The sequence below is a fragment of the Schizosaccharomyces osmophilus genome, chromosome 2 (genome assembly GCF_027921745.1).
Source record: "Schizosaccharomyces osmophilus chromosome 2, complete sequence".
Classification (NCBI taxonomy): domain Eukaryota; kingdom Fungi; phylum Ascomycota; class Schizosaccharomycetes; order Schizosaccharomycetales; family Schizosaccharomycetaceae; genus Schizosaccharomyces; species Schizosaccharomyces osmophilus.
The window spans coordinates 703,183-721,993 of NC_079239.1; the positions used below are offsets into that span (position 1 = coordinate 703,183).

The 18,811-nt window shown below is 38.2% G+C and overlaps 9 protein-coding genes and 4 non-coding genes across 13 annotated transcripts; 9 read left to right on the forward strand and 4 right to left on the reverse strand.

Moving 5' to 3' along the window:
* Nucleotides 1-269: 269 nt before the first annotated feature.
* Nucleotides 270-2,165, forward strand: tom70 (mitochondrial TOM complex TPR repeat subunit Tom70; the record flags this gene model as incomplete). Its single annotated transcript, XM_056181630.1, has 1 exon — nt 270-2,165. The coding sequence occupies one exon, from the start codon at nt 270-272 to the stop codon at nt 2,163-2,165; it is 1,896 nt and encodes a 631-aa protein (XP_056037741.1).
* A 153-nt stretch (nt 2,166-2,318) lies between these two features.
* On the forward strand, nt 2,319-2,836 carry SOMG_02840 (uncharacterized protein; the record flags this gene model as incomplete). Its single annotated transcript, XM_056181631.1, has 5 exons — nt 2,319-2,375; nt 2,476-2,511; nt 2,551-2,640; nt 2,688-2,768; nt 2,798-2,836. The coding sequence occupies 5 exons, from the start codon at nt 2,319-2,321 to the stop codon at nt 2,834-2,836; spliced, it is 303 nt and encodes a 100-aa protein (XP_056038160.1).
* Nucleotides 2,837-2,913: 77 nt separating this feature from the next.
* SOMG_02841 (serine/threonine protein phosphatase PP1 regulatory subunit) lies at nt 2,914-3,379 on the forward strand (the record flags this gene model as incomplete). Its single annotated transcript, XM_056181632.1, has 2 exons — nt 2,914-3,106; nt 3,273-3,379. The coding sequence occupies 2 exons, from the start codon at nt 2,914-2,916 to the stop codon at nt 3,377-3,379; spliced, it is 300 nt and encodes a 99-aa protein (XP_056038157.1).
* Nucleotides 3,380-3,912: 533 nt separating this feature from the next.
* On the reverse strand, nt 3,913-4,350 carry SOMG_02842 (conserved eukaryotic protein, HAPSTR1-like protein, stress response protein; the record flags this gene model as incomplete). The annotated part of the gene is made up of 1 exon (XM_056181633.1): nt 3,913-4,350. The coding sequence occupies one exon, from the start codon at nt 4,348-4,350 to the stop codon at nt 3,913-3,915; it is 438 nt and encodes a 145-aa protein (XP_056037324.1).
* A 935-nt stretch (nt 4,351-5,285) lies between these two features.
* Nucleotides 5,286-6,586, forward strand: cpc2 (ribosome-associated signaling scaffold; the record flags this gene model as incomplete). The annotated part of the gene is made up of 3 exons (XM_056181634.1): nt 5,286-5,411; nt 5,551-5,949; nt 6,167-6,586. 3 exons carry the CDS (start codon nt 5,286-5,288, stop codon nt 6,584-6,586), a joined length of 945 nt encoding a protein of 314 aa, XP_056038635.1.
* Nucleotides 6,021-6,084, forward strand: snoU24b. Its single transcript, XR_008803694.1, has one exon. It is a non-coding gene; the product is annotated as a small nucleolar RNA U24b (predicted) (small nucleolar RNA).
* A 303-nt stretch (nt 6,587-6,889) lies between the features above and the next one.
* Nucleotides 6,890-6,960, reverse strand: SOMG_20130. Its single transcript has one exon. It is a non-coding gene; the product is annotated as a tRNA-Gly (tRNA).
* A 3,966-nt stretch (nt 6,961-10,926) lies between these two features.
* SOMG_02844 (uncharacterized protein) lies at nt 10,927-11,142 on the reverse strand (the record flags this gene model as incomplete). The annotated part of the gene is made up of 1 exon (XM_056181635.1): nt 10,927-11,142. One exon carries the CDS (start codon nt 11,140-11,142, stop codon nt 10,927-10,929), a length of 216 nt encoding a protein of 71 aa, XP_056038155.1.
* A 1,211-nt stretch (nt 11,143-12,353) lies between these two features.
* On the forward strand, nt 12,354-12,468 carry SOMG_10064. Its single transcript, XR_008803597.1, has one exon. It is a non-coding gene; the product is annotated as a 5S ribosomal RNA (ribosomal RNA).
* A 603-nt stretch (nt 12,469-13,071) lies between these two features.
* SOMG_20131 lies at nt 13,072-13,146 on the forward strand. The gene has a single exon. It is a non-coding gene; the product is annotated as a tRNA-Lys (tRNA).
* A 574-nt stretch (nt 13,147-13,720) lies between these two features.
* On the forward strand, nt 13,721-14,866 carry meu26 (DUF4451 family conserved fungal protein; the record flags this gene model as incomplete). Its single annotated transcript, XM_056181636.1, has 1 exon — nt 13,721-14,866. The coding sequence occupies one exon, from the start codon at nt 13,721-13,723 to the stop codon at nt 14,864-14,866; it is 1,146 nt and encodes a 381-aa protein (XP_056038153.1).
* A 301-nt stretch (nt 14,867-15,167) lies between these two features.
* tif212 (translation initiation factor eIF2 beta subunit) lies at nt 15,168-16,234 on the reverse strand (the record flags this gene model as incomplete). Its single annotated transcript, XM_056181637.1, has 2 exons — nt 15,168-16,100; nt 16,205-16,234. The coding sequence occupies 2 exons, from the start codon at nt 16,232-16,234 to the stop codon at nt 15,168-15,170; spliced, it is 963 nt and encodes a 320-aa protein (XP_056038151.1).
* A 276-nt stretch (nt 16,235-16,510) lies between these two features.
* On the forward strand, nt 16,511-18,713 carry mug8 (DUF1708 family conserved fungal protein, cell division site; the record flags this gene model as incomplete). Its single annotated transcript, XM_056181638.1, has 3 exons — nt 16,511-16,595; nt 16,682-17,177; nt 17,240-18,713. The coding sequence occupies 3 exons, from the start codon at nt 16,511-16,513 to the stop codon at nt 18,711-18,713; spliced, it is 2,055 nt and encodes a 684-aa protein (XP_056038150.1).
* Nucleotides 18,714-18,811: the final 98 nt, after the last annotated feature.

An 18,811-nucleotide genomic window follows, 5' to 3' on the forward strand; every position in this document is an offset into this window, starting at 1 on the left:
GGCGACGCGGTTGTACCAAGAAGGGCGGTCAACTTGGGATTGGCTCTGTTTGGTTCAATGAGAATACAAGCATAAAAATTTTAGTCTCCAATTCTTTTCCATGGCCCAATTCAAGAATCAGAATCCTTTGAATCTATGGAAAGCTATTTCTGGCTTACCGCACTGCAAAGCGACATCGAAGAAGGATCTATAAGGAGAATTGTATAGTATTGGACGACTGCTTCAAGAAACGTCTAGTAGATTTACACCTCCTAAACATAACCAATACCATGTCTGGTATACCCAAACCTGGAAGTGGCTCGCCGGCCGCATCTGCTGGTTTATGGCATTCGGTTTCGACATTTGTACGAAGACATAGAGGTGCCGCATATGCCATCGGTGCTGTTGCAGTTTTTGCAACAGCCGGAGGAATTTACCATGTGAAGCAGCAAAAGACTGCCAGAAAAGGAATTAGTTCCAGAAAATCTGAAAAGCAAACATCTGAAAAGCAAAAGACCGAAGAGGAGCCTGAATCTGGTAAAACAGAGGGTGACGAACAGGAAGATGAAAGAGTTGAAGACTCTAGCAAAGGCTCCGATGTAACAGCAGGATCTGCTGCTGCTGCTGCCGCCGCTGCTAAGAAGAAGAAGAAAAACAAGAAGAAGCTTAAAAATAAAAAGTCCGGTGACTCGACTGCCGAGAAAATTGCTACTGAAGAATCTGTGAAGTCTATGTCAAAGGAGGAACGTGCAAAGCTTGCCACTGAACTCAAGACTCTTGGAAATAAGGCTTATGGACAAAAGGAATATCCCAATGCTATTGACTTTTATTCCCAAGCCATCACTTGTTCTCATGACCCTATCTTCTTTTCGAACCGTGCTGCTTGTTATTCTGCCATCGGAGATTTCGAACAAGTTGTTAAGGATACCACCGAAGCTCTCAAACTCGATCCTACATATGTCAAAGCTTTAAATCGTCGCTCTTCTGCTTATGAGCAACTCGAGAAGCTGGACGATGCTTTGATGGACAGTACTGTTTCTTGTGTTTTCGATGGTTTTGCAAACGAAAGCATGACCGCTACCGTTGAACGTTTGTTGAAGAAGGTTGCTGAAAAGAAGGCTGTTGCTCTCATGGCTGGACGTCCTCCCAAACTTCCTGCTGCTAGTTTCATTCAAACTTACTTGGACTCTTTTCGCCCTCAATCTAAGCCCGACTTTAATGAAGAGTATGAAGGCGATCGTATTCTCAGCTCTGCTTACGACGCCCTCGATAACGGCGACTATCAGCTTGCTTACGATCAAGCCAAAAAGGCTGCCACCGTCGCTTGCTCCAGTGCACCTATCAGTGCCCGTGCTTACAACTTGATCGGTACCTTTAAATTTGTTTCTGGTGATTCTAAAGGATCTATGGAAGAATTTAATGAAGCCATCAATCTCGACTCTTCTTTCATTCAACCTTATGTTCGTCTTTCTGCTGCCTATCTTGACGAAAACGACCATGATAGCATGTGGAACATTATGCAGAAGGCTGAATCTGTTAATGATAAGGATTCCGATCTTTACTATCATCGTGCTCAGGTTCACTTTGTTTCTGGCGAATTTGCTGAAGCTATTGCTGATTACAATAAATCAATTGCTTTGGACGATTCGTTCATTTATAGTTACATTCAGCTCGGTGTTGCCCAGTACAAGATTCAAGCCTTGAACCAGTCCATGAAGACCTTTGAGGACTGCAAGAAGAAATTCCCTGGCTGCAGTGAAGTATATAACTACTTTGGTGAGATTCTTTTGGATCAACAAAAGTTCGCCGAAGCAGTTGAAAACTTTGATCGTGCTATCTCCATTGAGAAGAGAGAACGTTTGACAATTATGAGTGCTATGCCCTTAATTAACAAAGCTCTCGCTGTGTTTCAATGGAAGAAGGATATTAAACAAGCTGAAAGCTTGTGTCGTCAAGCCTTGTCTGCTGATCCTGACTGCGATATTGCAATTGCCAGTATGGCTCAATTTTTGTTGCAACAAGGCAAGGCTCAAGAGGCCCTTTCTTACTTTGAGCAATCGGCCCAGCTTGCTCGTACTGAAGCTGAAATGGTGAATGCCTTCTCTTATGCTGAAGCAACTCGCACACAAATTGCATTGACAGAAAAATATCCTCAATTGGTAGGCCGTTTAAGTCAGTCTATGTAAAATCGAGAAAAGTCTAGTGCTTACGTATAATTCGAATGTGAAAGATTGTATAATTATAAAAAAGACCGTTTGATTAATTTGCAATCCTTGTTACGGATTTTTTCTATGATTTTCTCATGTGACATGGCTTTTGCTTGCTGCTACAAAAAAAGTATGAACGATTATGTTTTGAAAATTGAGCAACTAATAAAACTCTCAAGTGCTTTCCTTGTATCAGGGAATTGAAAGAGTTTTGCGTTTGTAATTTGTTTTTCCAGTTTTTGGGTGATCTTTAATGAAGCCGATATTTGACCTAACCTTTGGTTTTTAGCGTAGCGTTGAAGATGTGATTAGAACATATAGCAAAGTAAGTATTATTTTCAAAACAAATAATAATGAAGCTTAGAACGCTATAGCGTTTCCTTCAGAAGAAGAAAAAACACACCTACAAGTATTTATCTATATCAAGAAATTGACCCTCGTTAAAGCATTTACGGTATTGGAGTGAATAATAACGAAGCTAGAAAAGAAAATAATTCGTAGAGTACAAACGTTGTGTCTAAGGAATCTTCAATCCACTGTATAAAAAATAAAAAAATCCGCGTTTCTATTTGTAATTTGTCGGTATTTTAGTTATTTTTGATCCTTTTTAGACTGCTCAATTAGCGAGCGAACTCGTTTTTGGGAGATAGTTGGAATTAAGAAGAGTTGTAGGTATACATTGAGTTTTTTTTGTGAACCCATTGCGCTGAATGAGTCTTCTTTGAGGATGGAATTACCTTTTAACACCGATTATTCTGGATCTCACACGATAACTGCGAACGAGGTGCCGTACCAAGTTCCTGAGGAAGGACAAGTGGAAGAACATGTTTTACGGCTGGAGCCTGAGTCTCGAGGCAGACGTGTAAGGTGGGCGAATAATACTGTCGACAATGAGAATATGGACAAGAAAAAATCAAAAGGTAAGCTGCAAGATGAAGGGCATGGATCGATAGGAAGGTGTTATCAAAACGAAACCAAAGAAACGTCTTTTCCAAGAGTGATCGCTTATACTAACATTCAAGTATCTTGCTAATGCCCTTGTCCTTGGTCTCGGTCCGTATAGAATGACTTGGCTAACGAATGCAGTGTGCTGCATTTATCACAAGGCTAAAAAGTTTGATGAAAGCTCATCAGAATCCGACAGCGACTCGGATTCTTCCAGCTGTAGCCGGAATGCTTATGAGCGTGCGTGAAGGTTTAGGTTGTACTATACAAGGGGTTCAGGAAATTAATGAATTTAAATAAAAGCTATATATATTTATCATGACGGTTCAGTTTGCAACACGGCTGTGGAATAGCCATGTCCTTCTTCAATATTTTGTATCACAAGCGTGAATGATGCTAAGTCTTTAAACTCTCATAATTGGCGAATCCCCTTGCTTCGTTGTCTAGGTGTATTCAATCTGAGAATTTTTAGTTGCGCATCCACGGATAGCGTGAGTGTTAAATCAAAGTAGTTTTGAGAAAAGTGAATAAAAAAGAAAGATTTTTATTTCGATCATTAAGTTAAAACGAAAACACGAATAATATAACAATCATCAACTTGAAATGAGACACAGATTAAATAAAATTACACACGAGAATGAAAACAAGGTGACCCAACGAATATAGACAGGCAGGTAAGAGGAGATTACCTTTTTAGAAATAAATAAATAATACAGGAAAACCAATTCATCCTCAAAGAGAATATAGACCACGTAGAAACAAAGCTTTTGACAGCTTACGTTTACCGTCGATTCCGTTTTGTCCATGAGCCGTTCAAGTCAAAAACCCTTCGTTTATGAGGAGCTTCATCATCATCTGAATCCAGAACGGGCCGACCAGAACGAGCTGTGCGTAAAGCAGAAAAGTTAAGATTTGGATTGTTTACAGGAGCTTGCTGGACATCATCCATGTGAATAGAATCGCCATTCCCGCCAAAAGATTGGTGAGACGAGTCTGCGACGAACTCGGGGTCATATATGGCCAGTTTTTCTTTACAGTATTGAAGTATATAGTCACTAGAGACACCGTTACATTCGATTAGTTCGGCGATTTCCTTCAAGGCCTGTGCATAACCAGCTTTTTGGGAACGAAGTGACTCTGCGGTGGATGCTTGATACAGCTGCGTAACGCTTAGCGCGGTTTGTTTAAAATGAGATAATAAGTTTTCTTGACCAGACATTCCTATGAATAGGTACAATTTACAGTTCGCATACCAAGAATAGCTACTTTAAAATTGTTTTGGAGAAGGCAGGTCTCGCGAAAGGGTTATTCATTCTTCAGGGCAAATTACGAAGTGGAACGTAGTTAGTAAACCTCGAACGTAATATTTGCTTTCGTAGCTTATATGGTAAACAAAGCATTTGTAAAAAGAAAAGATAAAGTATAAACAGGGTATGAATCTCATCGTTTGAAGCAAGTTAAGGGCGTGTATGCATGGATTTGATCATGGGAAGGCCCAATAGATAACCACGATTTGTTGGTTATAACTGAAAAGCTGGGCTAAAAGTGTGAAATACAACATGTAATTTTGTAAGCTTGAGTAATTTACGAAACAAATTCACATTTAAAAGAACAGTGGAGATAAAAAGAAATACTTTATGCATTCAATAGACTCATTACCGAGTGAAATACAATGTAGACAAGTATGCATTTTGTTTCGTCAAGCTGGATTATAGGTGCCCAGCTAAATACATTACTATAGTGATGATTCGTTTCATAAGAGATCCTACTACTGGCAAAGAATTCGAAACATTACCTTCCCAATGTCTGGAGGATGTGAAGAAGCGATTGCAAAGATTTTTAATTGATATTTAAGTACTTATTTTTTTCTGTCTCAACCAGAAAGGATCTCGACGATAGGACAAATCTCGTCAAACACCAAATAAGTTTTGGTCTTCAAGGTGATCGTCGAGAGTGCATCTTCGTCGAACCCATCAAGCAAAGGAATTCAGTCACCATAACACCTAACTGCAGCTTGATATTGGAGCACCGCTGCTAAAAATTTTGGTGTAGCATACAACCCTAACCTAACTTTTACAGAAACACAGTCACATCACATATAGAACATTTTTGTACTAATTTTACTTTTCCTTCAAGACATCACGACCAGTCAACATGCCAGAACAACTTGTGCTCCGTGCAACTCTCGAAGGTCACTCTGGATGGGTTACTTCCCTTTCCACTGCTCCTGAGAACCCTGATATTCTTCTTTCCGGTTCTCGTGACAAGTCCATCATCTTGGTAAGTACGATAGTGTCAGTCGACCTCGACTGCCGTAAAAAATGCCTGTAATCTTTCTGCATTACTGAAATTTACAGATATTTAGCAGTATTGCACGACTTTCATACAATACGGCCTTTTACTAACATCTTTATTATAGTGGAACTTGGTCCGTGATGATATGAACTATGGTATCGCCCAGAGACGCTTGACCGGCCACAGTCACTTTGTTTCCGACTGTGCTCTTTCCTTCGACAGTCACTATGCCTTGTCTGCCTCCTGGGATAAGACCATCCGTTTGTGGGATCTTGAAAAGGGTGAATGCACCCACCAATTCGTTGGTCACAACAGTGATGTCTTGTCCGTTTCCATCTCCCCTGACAACCGCCAGGTTGTTTCTGGTTCTCGTGACAAGACCATCAAGATCTGGAACATCATCGGTAACTGCAAGTACACCATCACCGACGGTGGTCACTCTGACTGGGTTTCTTGCGTTCGCTTCTCTCCTAACCCTGACAACCTCACCTTCGTCTCTGCTGGTTGGGACAAGGCCGTTAAGGTAAGTTTTTTGTTTGCATCGCACCTGCTGTTTAGGATATTACAAATGTTTTGGGTAGATGATGGTTCTACAATATTTGCTACTTCGGAGGTCCTTTCGGGCTCGATGAGACAAAACATTCACCTTAGTTGCTGATACCATTCGACAGCATTTGTTGATTTTACAACTTTGCGATAGCTTACTTGCTGTATCATTCACTTTACTAACCCATACATAGGTTTGGGACTTGGAGTCTTTCTCTCTCCGTACTTCTCACTACGGTCATACCGGCTACGTTTCTGCTGTCACTATCTCCCCTGATGGCTCTCTTTGCGCTTCCGGTGGTAGAGACGGTACCTTGATGCTCTGGGATCTTAACGAATCCACTCACCTCTACTCTTTGGAAGCTAAGGCTAACATTAATGCCCTTGTTTTCTCTCCCAACCGCTACTGGCTTTGCGCTGCTACTGGCTCTTCTATCCGTATCTTCGATTTGGAAACTCAAGAGAAGGTTGATGAGCTTACTGTCGACTTCGTCGGTGTCGGTAAGAAGAGCTCTGAGCCCGAGTGTGTTTCCCTTACCTGGTCCCCTGATGGCCAAACTTTGTTCTCTGGCTGGACCGACAATGTTATTCGTGTTTGGCAAGTTACCAAGTAAAAATAAGATCCTAATTGTTGTCCCATTTGGCGAAATTAAATAATGTTTTAGTGGCTTTAGGAAGGATCATTTAAAGTATGAATCGATTTAGATTCCACCATTTATATATGTTTTAGCGGTTTGGTTTTGGTTTATAAGTATTGTCTTTGTTTTATTGTAATTTCCTTTGGTACTTGGGTGTAGACACATCAAGGGTTAGAAAACTTTGATGATAACCACTGTAAGTGCATGTTGCTCTTAATTCGAAAAACAGGCGTATTTCGAATGCTTTTTTTTTTAATGCATATAAAAAGTAAAAAGATTTGCTTCGGCCGGGAATCGAACCCGGGTCGCTTCGATGGCAACGAAGCATTATACCACTAAACCACCAAAGCAGTCATTGAACTTTAAGGGCAATTAGACATATATAACCATGTTCTTAAATTTGGAACATAAACAATTTTCCACTAACAAAAGCTTTATTGTTGAGTTATCTCTCTAAGCAGCAAGCTGGTATAGGTACAAGCAAAACCTGTAGTCAGAAGAACCAACCATCATTCAAAACGGAAGCGTAAGATGCCAACCTCGTTAGACTGTCGAAGGTTGTGAAGGGTGAATATAAAGATTAATAAGTCAGTAAAGCTACAACAAAGTTACTCTGTAAGTGTCAAACAAATAGAGAAAGAAAGGGAAATTTATTGAAAAAGGATTTTGTGTTTAGTTTGAGTTAGGAAACAAGTTGCCTTTGCTCAAAGGACGTAGCATTGAGATTTCCTCCAGTAAACAAACAGACACAACCAGAAAAGCGGACTAGTGACAAAGAGTTACTCGATTTGTCCTAGGAAACCTTTGGAATTATTTGTGACTTCTACTTACGGAAAAAATCATCAATGCTGGATGTTTGAGAAAAGGATCAACTTAGTTTAAGAGATCAGCGTATTGTTTTCATGCCAAGATGCAGCTCCTGTCCTATTTTATCAATTTCAACTCAATTCGGTTTTGGAACATAAACCCCAAAGCTTGACTTGGCCAGAGTCAATGCTTCGAAAGGTCGACTGATTCAACATCACTATTGAGAGAAACGATTATGCCAGGAACGCAAACATTCGTTGAGTCTGTTCTCAAATACTCTTATCTCATGCTCGTTGCTAAAAAGGTTTAACACGTACATGAATAATAGGAGCAGTTGGAACTCGACCTTTTGAATGCTGCAAATTACATTTTGGAATGTAAACAAACGCCAGCAACCACCAGAATCGAATCTTTAGTCGAATACTAAAATCTTATGCTCGCTGCTGAGTTGTCTTGTTCAACACGTACATAAATAATAATAGTAGACTAAATGCAATTGCTCGTGCGTTGCTTTGCTTTGCTTTTTGAAATGTAAACAAATGCTAGAAGCAAGAGTCTTAAGGAAAAGAACGGGGGATAAAACCAGTTTACAAGGGAAAGAAGTTAAAATCAAAAAAGGGAATCAATCAAAGAGAAAGCTGAAATGTTAGAAAAGGAGGGAATCAAAGGGATCATACTCAAAAATTGTGTCATAAAGGTTCACGAGAAAAGGTTATTAATTGAAAAAAGATTAAGAGGATGAAATTTAAGAAGAGTATCAAAACGTTCATCACAATTTTTTAAGACATATGAGTAAAAAGGTATTGGAGCAATGGGAAAGCAACCGAGTGGAACGCCTTCTGCTTATTCCTCTTTTAACGAAGCAAAGCAGTGATACATCCAAGGAGCGCTCATTTCGTGAGTTTTGTCAACAATAGACTGAAACGAGATCCTGTGTTCGCAATTCATCTACAAGAAACAAAGCTCTCGAGTTTGAGAAAGAATTGCTTTTGGATGCATTGTGATTGATATGCTTGCTTGGTTGAATAAGGGAGAGTTCGACCTCTATTTATATCTTCTCAAGACGTTTGTTTGTTGACATTTGGGATTGGAAACAAACTACTCACAACAAACAAAGGAAGCTTCACCATTTGTTTTCTGTTCAAAAAAGTTTGAAAGAGAAAGTAAGCTCGGTCTGAGCCATCTACCTAACTTAGATTCGAGACTTTTCAATTTGTATATGCCAAGTAAACAGTCGGAAGAATGTAAAGGAGATGAGAGAAAATCCAAGAGAAGCTTAAAGAAGTAAAATGGGACTTTGCAGACTTATTGCATTGTCACAAGTTAAGAGTGGTTTTTCTCAGCTACTCGGTTTTGAAGGGAATCTAAATTGAAATCGAGTTTCGGTTTAAGACCATTTTCGACAATCAAACGCTGAATTTTCTTTTTTCTTTAAATCATATAGTGGGAGAATTTTCTTATTTCTGAAAAACTAGCTTTGTCTACATTCTGTAAACAAACGCCAAGTGGAAATATGTTACTTGGTCTTGTGACTCGATACAGCGTAAGAAATGCAAAAAGGCCATCTTCTTTTTCTTTAGTTATTGCCAATTAGGCGGTGTTCGAGTTTATGCCTGGAATCATGTAATTGAATTGACTTATAATTTGTCTCTTTTAATTCTATACTTGCATTTCATCGTGATTTGTGAGTTTTGCGTGTAGAAGAAAACTACAATTGCTCGACGCTATTTGCACTGAAACGTTGATATGTGGTATTTGGGTGTTGGTTACACTAATTGTTGGTACGATATTACTCACATTTATTTGCTGCCTCGGGCTAGACTTTAAGAGCTCATATGCAAGAACGAATTCGCCTATACTTCCAAATTACCAAAGAAGGTATGATGCACTGCTTGCTTCACTGACAACTGACAAAGAAAAAGCGTTGCAGAGCATATCTACTAATCCTACTGCTCATAATTATTTCTATTTGGCTCCTGCCTTTTTTCCCCTCTATTTTTATAAAATTCCCGCATTCTGTTTTAGGTGTTTTTTATTATTCGAGGCACTTTAATACGATCGATTTATTTATGTTTTTGTTTTATTGTTACCCTTAGTTCCAAGTAACATGTTATCTTTGGAGTAGCAATAAGATTCCTTTCAGCTTTTTTCCTATGCTTCATATAGGTTAGCTAACAGACTTATTTTCTCAAGGGATATAATTCGTCTATGATTTAAGTCAGTTTGTTTCATGTTTTGGCTGTTGACTTTTAAAAACCCTCCACTACCACCTAAAAGGATTGTCTATCTATCTTTGTCTATAGGTGATAGTGCTAGCAGTCAAGTCCAGGAAGTCGAAATCTAGGCTGTTATGTAAACGCCGTTTCATTTACAACTGAATAACCTTTTTTCCAAGCAATTGTATTTCATCACTTTGCTATTTTAAAAATCCTTTAAACAGGAGTACCAAAAGAACCCGTTGATGAGAGGTAAGTCAAGAAGAGGAGAGCAGAACAAGGAAACGAATTGGGTCGCTATCTTGACAACTATTTTGCTTATTTGAGAAAGAACATTCGCATGATGCAGTAACTTATTTCTATCTTTACAGTCCTCGTGTAGATCCTACCATCCGAAAATTAGCTTTAATGGTGAACAGTCGAATTGACGGGTTCGTTTCACTAAAACATTGTCAATTTCGACACTGTAATAATTTTTTGACTGATTTGCTTACAACAGAAGTTTTGAAAAGAGACTTTAGATGGCCATGCATTCATTGTCGTTTCTACTAACATCTGTCCGTATATATATATGTATCCGAATTCTGTACGATGGGATTCTGAAGTCGATGGGTTCTGAAATCGGTTTAGAATCGGCAACATTGATGGCCCCGGATATGCAAGGTATTTATTTCATGCAGAGTAGACTTCGATCATGAGTATAATGTCAAACCTTCAATGCGAATAGATTTGGTTTTGCTGCAACTGCTGATTTAGAATCATATTGCCGAGTTGAATGATAAGAAGGACGTTGTTAACTCAGTTGCTGAAATGGGCATACTAAAGATTCCATATATATCGGAATATTTAACTTTTTTTCTGGTCCCATAACCTTAGGACCTCATCTTTCCTTTAAACAAGCAACACTCAAAATAGATACTACTAGTGACAAAGTTTTAATTTATACATCCACGAAAATCTTGCTTACAGTGGCAATTATAGTATCAATTGGCGTTTTATTTATATAGTAAACTTAAACTAAAATACAAAAATGCAATGCAATGCTCAAAAATACAACTCGAAGGTTTCACTTGCAAAAGTGAAAGGAATAATTGAACTAAATGTCAAATACAATCGTAAGGCTTGATCGAAAAACATAAAATCATGAAAAGAAAAAAGAAAAGATAACCCAAAAAGAAAGCAAGAGCTTTCCTGGAGCAATCTGAATAGAAGAATTCGATGCTTATAGGCAAGCTGAAATTTGTATTCTTACTCTAGACAGCCTCCTTAGGAATTTCCCCAGCATATCCCCCTTTAATAGGTGATATTAGAAGCGCCAAAATTATTGGTAGCATTAGCGAATTTTCCTTGAATATGAGTGCTATTCGTTTGACTCAATTCTGAAGTAGTATTGTATCCTTGGTAAAGAGCATTGGAAGAAACATTTCTTTGAGCCGCACTGCCGTAAGGGAAGGCAAAAGAAATTCCCAATAAAGAGATCAAGAAAAGGCTAAGCAAAAACAAGCGCATCTTTTTTCTGCTTTGGTGACTCTGAAATTGTGCTAATACAACTTAAAAATGTCAAAAAGACAAGTATCTGTACAACTGATGAAAGAAGGAATCTGGGAATCGATTAATGAAAAGAAATAAGGATATCCTGATTATTTATAGAATTAAAGACCGGTCAGCCGCACTTCACATTTACCAGCTTTCGGACTTTCGTCAGTAGGCTTGCAAATCTGTTGTTGCTTGTAAACAATGAATTGACCAGATAATGTCAGATAACTCTGTTTGATTATTACCAGCCAACTCAAACGTAACGATGATGTTGATGATAGGAAGGAGACTACAATTGGAGCTTCATGGATATTGGCTCAACAAGTCTTTGCTCATTGATATAAGCCTAAGTGGCTTGCCATTAGTTTAATCGAGTAGCTGGCTGATCCTGCTGTGCTCTTTGCTCTTTGCTGTACGAATAACATCGACTTTTATTCTATTGTTCCTCGTTCCTTTACACCTTCATTTAACCTTTGTTTTTGTTTGAATGTTTATTTTTTGTTAATGTAGCTATCAAACAGGTTTTACTTACATATATCTACTAACTTCATCATATTCGTGTCACTTCACAATACCTGCCCTGCTCTGGCATAAGTGACAAGTAGTTATTGGTTGACTTGCCTAAGACTGTTCAGAGAAACCCCAAACCCAAAGAGAGCTATCACAAAGTAATCAGTACTGTGGTAAAGCAACCAGCGTACGGTCCTTGCGAAAGCCAACAACCAAAGATCAGGACGATTGTGAGCATCAATTACAGGTGTAGCCAATTCAGCCTCATGTTCAATCTCAAACTCAAACTCATTGATAAAAGAACTTTATACTCACACTCGCCTTATAAGTGCTGTATTGACGAAACCAGCTAGACTTTTATATGGACACGTAGTCTCCAATGTTCCAGCAAAGGGAAATACGATGTCTCGACAATTTTTACCTTGCAAATATACAGCTTGTAACATCTTCTCATGACAAATAAAGGAACATCTAACAATGAAAAACTAAAAATAAAAAGAATTGAACAGAAAAAAGGTTCAAACATGAAAGCACTTTTTCTATGTCACCTAGGAAGGAACAGTAGCACATGAAACAATTCATTGAGAGCAAGTGAATGCAAGATGCTTTCATCTGTATATTTTAGAGAATGATTAATTTGCATTAAATGTTATATAACACAACAAACACTGTCTACGGCCATACCTAGGCGAAAACACCAGTTCCCGTCCGATCACTGCAGTTAAGCGTCTGAGGGCCTCGTTAGTACTATGGTTGGAGACAACATGGGAATCCGGGGTGCTGTAGGCTCTCCTACTTTTATTGTTTTTTTTTTTTCTAATGTCTCTTAGTATTGCTAGAGATTTTGTAATGTAAGTTTCCATTTGGAAGCAACTTTTGGGAACTATTTAGGAATGGATGCCAGTGATTACCAACTACATTCTGCTCGACGATAGTACTTTACAAAACCAACGGGTTATTTTTCAGTTTGAAGTACAATGTTAGAGAAGGAAACCTCTTCCTCTACGACAAAACTAAAAGAAGCGACTATACTTGGATGATTTTTACGACCCATTTCTCTATTCCTACTGCTTGCTTCTACCATATGAAAGTTGCCCTCATTGAATCTTGCATAAGCAAAATCTCTACCGGATCCAACTGTTTTTACTTACCAACATTTACATTCTTTGTATTGTACAAGTTCGATTATGAAAATGGAAAATGCTTTTCCTCGATAAACAATTTTCAGGGCTTACATTAATAGTCGTACATAAACGGATTAAAAAATATATAGTCACAAATGTTTGATTTTTATGTTACAAACCACTGAGAAGTGTTTATTGTTGGATTCTTTCACGACCAAAAATTATTTGGCGGCTTATATAGCATTTTACAAGTGAAGTTATCAACAAGTCCCGTTTAGCTCAATCGGATTAGAGCGTCCGGCTTTTAACCGGAAGGTTGCGAGTTCGAGTCTCGCAGTGGGAGTTCTTTTTATTTTTATTTTTGTTACGTTGGATTTTGCGTAAGTATTTTCATTAAATAGAGTTGAATACAACAATAAAAATTACTGTGTTGTTTACGAGGACGAAATTCCTCAATCAATTCCCAAAGTGCAGCGATATTCATCAAAGAAGGTAACGAGATCCATTTCATTTTAATACTATTCTTAGCTGAAATGGAAGGCTTTACGTACCGACAATGTCAGAACCATCAAGAGGTTTCCAAAGACTCTACAATGCAATCATGTTGTTCGTTTACCACCTGAACTCCCTTTTTAGCGACATACTGTCACATTAAAAGGACAACCCCGTAGGCTTTGTCAATTTGATACCAACATCTATCGATTTAGATTTAGATTTTATTTTATTTTATTTCTTTTTATTTTATATTACTTGAAAAAATATCCTCTTTGTTTATTTACATGTGGGTGCTCAAGTTAAGTTACCTGGCGCGCGTTGCTTTTAGGGCGCGAAATGGATGTTCGAAGGTTTCGTCCCTTATCCATTACCTTCTTTTAGTTGTACCCATATACTGATAGAGGAGTTCAATATCAAATTAAATGAAACAGTATCAAGTTGATAAAGATCGCCAAATGACTTACAACGATATAGAAAAATTAATATACTTCAACAACAACTTTCTATCTGAATTGCCTGAACCAAACACTGTTTTTAACAACTCTTTATGCTTTGAAAATCATAAAAATTCAAACACTTTTCCATTTGGAAACCCATCAGACTATTACTCTTTGCATAATCCTGCCTGGGTTAGTCATACTGGGCTTCCTACTGAGGTAGGCGGCATCGAGGATGCTCACGACTCCCACAGTCCTCTACAGGATGTTCGAGAATATTTAAAAGATCATTTTCACGACGGTTTGGAAACCGAAGTTGGAAGAAGAAGCAGCAACTTATCAAATCACAGTACCCCCCAACAACATATCTATTCTGAAACACCGATGGACAGAGCCCTTCAATCAAACAATTCCATCTGTAACATTCTACCGAATACGTTCCCGAATCCAAAAATCGCTATGGAAAGTCACATCGGATATCGTCAGCATCCCAGTGATACCCCGGTCGCCAAAGAAAATCGGTGCTTTCTACTAGCGACTCTTCCTGAAAAAACAGCTACTGATGAACCATATCTAACCAATATGAAACAAAGAAGTGCCTGTATCCGCCATTATTTACCTCACACCCCAATCCACCCAATGTTTCCTTCGTTTTATTCTGAATTACCAAAGCTTGCTCTTTTTCCCCTACCCAAACATCCGTTCGAAGAAGATGTGAAGTATATCAAATATTGTCCCATTGACGATTATTACTTGCCCCGATATACTCGTGGCCAGGGTAAGAAAAAAGAAGGCCTTTGCCCTATCTGTTGTTTACATAAAAGTTTCGTTTGGCTTCGAACGAAAACCAGCGCATACTGGTATCACATGAATTTTTTACATGGCATTCATAGTAAAGGCAGACCTTATCATCCGCCCATTGAGTTCCGCACAATTCCCGTTCGAAAGGTTAAGAGTATAATTGGGCTACCAGATAGACGTCAAATAGTACAGGGAAAATGTCATCAATGCAACCGTTGGGTTCGTTGCCAGGGTACGTATCTAAAAAAGAACTTGCTATCTAAAATTTGCTGCACAGTCGAGTTTTTTCTCTTAACTAATCTTTTTACTTTGTTTGGTTTTATTCATTAGACAAGACAGATTACTGACAACAGCAGGTCGAAAAGATGTCAAAGTAAAAGTTCCAGAAATATTTTGGTGGAAACACGCACACAAATGCCATTCAGTAGATGTGAACAATTTAACCTAAAACAACGAAACTTTTCATGAAACCCAACCCGATGATGAATGTGAAATATATTAAGAACTATTGTTTAATGAACATTTAATTTAATTTTATACATATACAATGAACCTTAATGCCACGATAAACCGAGAAATTGTCATTTCGTAGTAGTACACGAATATATATAAATTTTTTATCTCAAAAAATCTAACCAACGTGCTTTCTTCTTCCAATTTGGGCTTGGTAACCTGTCTTAATGGCTTGCACTGAACGAACAGATCCACAAGCTTCGCAAGTCATAAAGAAAATTCTGTTTTCCTTTGTAAGAATAGTATCTGGAGATTTACAGGTCTTGCAAGTTACATATTCAACAATATAACGACGAAGAACGTTTTCCATCTGCTTTTGTTGGAAACGACCTTTAATGATTAAACGAGAAGAACCATCAATACTACCACTGGTACCTAATTCCGCAAACAAGAATTGAATCACATGATCTAAAGAACGATGCATGCGCTTAGCGATATCATTAATGTTTGCGAAAATAGTCTTTTTACCTTCACGATGAACGGAAGGAGGCACGATAGTGTATTTACGCTTTTCACCAGCAAGCTCAGGGTTATTGGTACGAAGGAGATTGAAGAATCTGTTCAACAACTCAGGATAATAGTAATCACGGTCACTCTTCAACCAAGCATGTTCGCCCATGTTTTCAGAGTCAAAAGTTTGCTTACTGGCATCGACACCATCTCCAGTAGAAGAAGCTTCCAATTCCTTTTCGAAGGCGGACAAATCAGTGGTTTTTTTCTTTTTCTTCTTCTTCTTCATCGATGAAAAGTCTAATTCACCATTATCATTGATAACTTCCTCGTCTTTTTCACCTTCAGTATCACCAGAAGACTTCTTTGACTTCTTTTTCTTTTTCATACTGGCAAACATGTCCTTTAACTCATCAACTTCGCCCTCAGCGACAGGCTCAGTCAACCCTTTAGCATCTTCGCCATCGCCTTCCTGTTTATCATCAGAGGAATCGTCAGCGGGAGAAGATTCCCTTTGATCTGGAGAATTCACTTCATCATCAAAGGCGACCGACTTTTTCGTTTTTTTCTTTTTTTCAGGAAGAGTGCCGTTAAGACCAACCTATAACATGTGTTAGCTACTCCCTAGTTCCAAGAATTATTTAATCCAATAAAAAGTTTTCTTTCTATTTCAAAATCCTTTTTTTTGGCTCGTATTTGACTTACCTGGTCAATTACGGGTTCTTTGTCAGACATGGCTCTTTACAGAATTCAGTGGGAAGTTTAGATATTTTTAGCCATCCAGTTCAAACACAAAAATATCTGACTATGAAAAAAAAAATACATAAATCATACAAAAGTATTCTATAAAGTAAGAATATATGGTTTTTCTATGTAATTTCTGTATTTTTACAGCAAGGGGTATCTTTCGACTATCCGCCTTCTTTTCTTTGTTCCGGAGCTGTTGACATATATAAAGGACGCGTCGCTCCACCAAATTGTGATTTTAACGGAACACTTAGAATATTCAGCATGGATTATTGGAATCAAGAAAGTATTGATTTGGCTCAAGTAGAGTTAGTATTTAAAGAATTGGCGTCTCGCCTTGAACATTTAGGTATATATTGGTTGAACAATCTTAAACTCCTCTTATGAACCAGTCCTTAAAAGTGATAATTGATAGAAGTTAACATACAATACTAGAAATGGATTCTAGCAACATTCTATTTCGGATTGCTGTAGGATCCCAACCAGACAAGTACTGGGAGTCGATAGCATTTGTACGCGAATTTTACAAAAATTTAGAGAGAAAACAGAAGGTTGAACCAGATGAAATCCGAAACCAAGTGCGTCTTTTGAGTGAAGCTAGCTTAATTTCTTGCCTTCGTTGGATTCTGCATCGTATCCCCGGAGGTGTAATTACATGGTCTACTTATAAACTTTTCCAAGAAGCAGAATTAAGAGCTAATTACCCGAGTTCTGGGTTTAACATATTCATGAAACATGCGACTAAAAATTCCCACCATTTAAATGTGTTAAAACATTTTCTAAAACTAATGATGAGTCTTTCTGCAAAAATGGCTACTAGCACACAAGTCCATAGAGGGTCTTCCTTGGAGTCGGTAGCTCAAATTGCTAGTATTTGGGCTTTTGAATGGCCTCAAATGTCATTGCAAGATACACTTGAATACTGGAATAAGTAAGTTTTAATTGATTTCTAAGGTCATTTGGAAGCCTTGTACTGTTTACTAACTGTTTTAGATGCTCAAATGCTTGTTTTCATCTTCTTCTTTGTTACATCCGTAGTATGGATAAGCAAGATCAATCCGGATTTTCCTGCTTGCCATATACATTACAAACCCAGGTTCAGCGATGCAAGTATCCTCCTCGAACTATCAACTATTTGAATGAAAAAGCTTCTTTAGTAAACTTCTCACTTAGTTCTTATTTTTCAAAGGATCCTTTGGAGATCATCCAGCTGGTTTTTCAAATGCCTGTACCACGGAATATATCTTCCTCATTACCCCGACGTTTTGAAGATGTACAAACAAAATGTTTGTCCACCCTGCAACAAGTTAGCAAGCGCACATCCTATCATTCTGTATTTTCTATCCAAGAATCTGCATGGTCCAGTTTTATTAACAATGGATTCAACCATCCAATTGCTCCTACCAAAACTCAAGAAACGGTTTGCTCTATTTTGTCTGGGGAAATCTCTACTTCTGATTTCCCCCACGTGGCTCCGTTGGACCAGGTTTCTTCTTTAGATAAAAACATCGCCAACCAATGTTCGTTTGAAAGTATTTCACCCGTTAGTTCCTCAAAAAACCTTTGGTGGCTTTGGGTCGAATCTCGCTGCCCCGAAATTCCAGAATCGAAGCGAACCGCCTTCATGAATTGCACTATGATGCTGGATAAAATGGATAAGCTATTAATTTTCGAACAGAGCGTTCCTACTCCAAATTTACTAACCCAGCAAAATGACTATCAAGCAAAAACAACATTATTAAACAAAATACGGTCATCTTTTAAACGCGTCATAAAACCGAGAAAGTTTCACAAAAAAACATCTATGCTTACTAACTCACCAAGAAGAAGTTGCCAAAGCGTGTTATATGAAAGTAACCGTGCTATTTTACTTCATTTGGCCGATCAAATGAACCAATTATCATCAGCTGATGCTTATAAAAACGAGGTTAAACCATTAAATCTGATATCTGAGCATAAAGAAGACTGGGATCCCGAAGCAACGGGATATGTGAATACTCTCTTAAACTGGGCAAACAAGCGACAGTCCATTTACGATGAACCAATTAAACTGACATACCCAAATAATATAAACCCTCATCAGTCTAATGACGAAAAAGCTTCCTCTTCGGCTTCTATCAACAAGTTTATGTCTTCATCGTTGACTGCAACCAGTGATAACTCCTCGATTACTGGGGGTTCTACTTTCTCATCAATTGAAAGTCAACCGAAAAGTCAACCGAAGAATATCCCTGCAGGTTTAAACAGGAATAATAAACCAAAAAATTTGCCTACCATGCTTGCAAAGAAGATGTCTATTAGCAATCATCGTGGTGCGTCATCAGCTGCCAAAACTGAAAAGAATATTCGACCACCATTGAAGGATTGGGACTCGACTGAGACGATGTCACCTATGTTTACAAAGGCCACGAATTCAGCGAGAAGCAGCCCTTTTTCTCTCGATCGTACAATGAGTACACGTGCATAAACTTTTGAAATTTTAAAGTGATGCGATGCTATCTAATACTTAATATTGAGGTACCATGGAAGTTAACGGGTTAATTATTTGTCTTGTCTAATCTATAC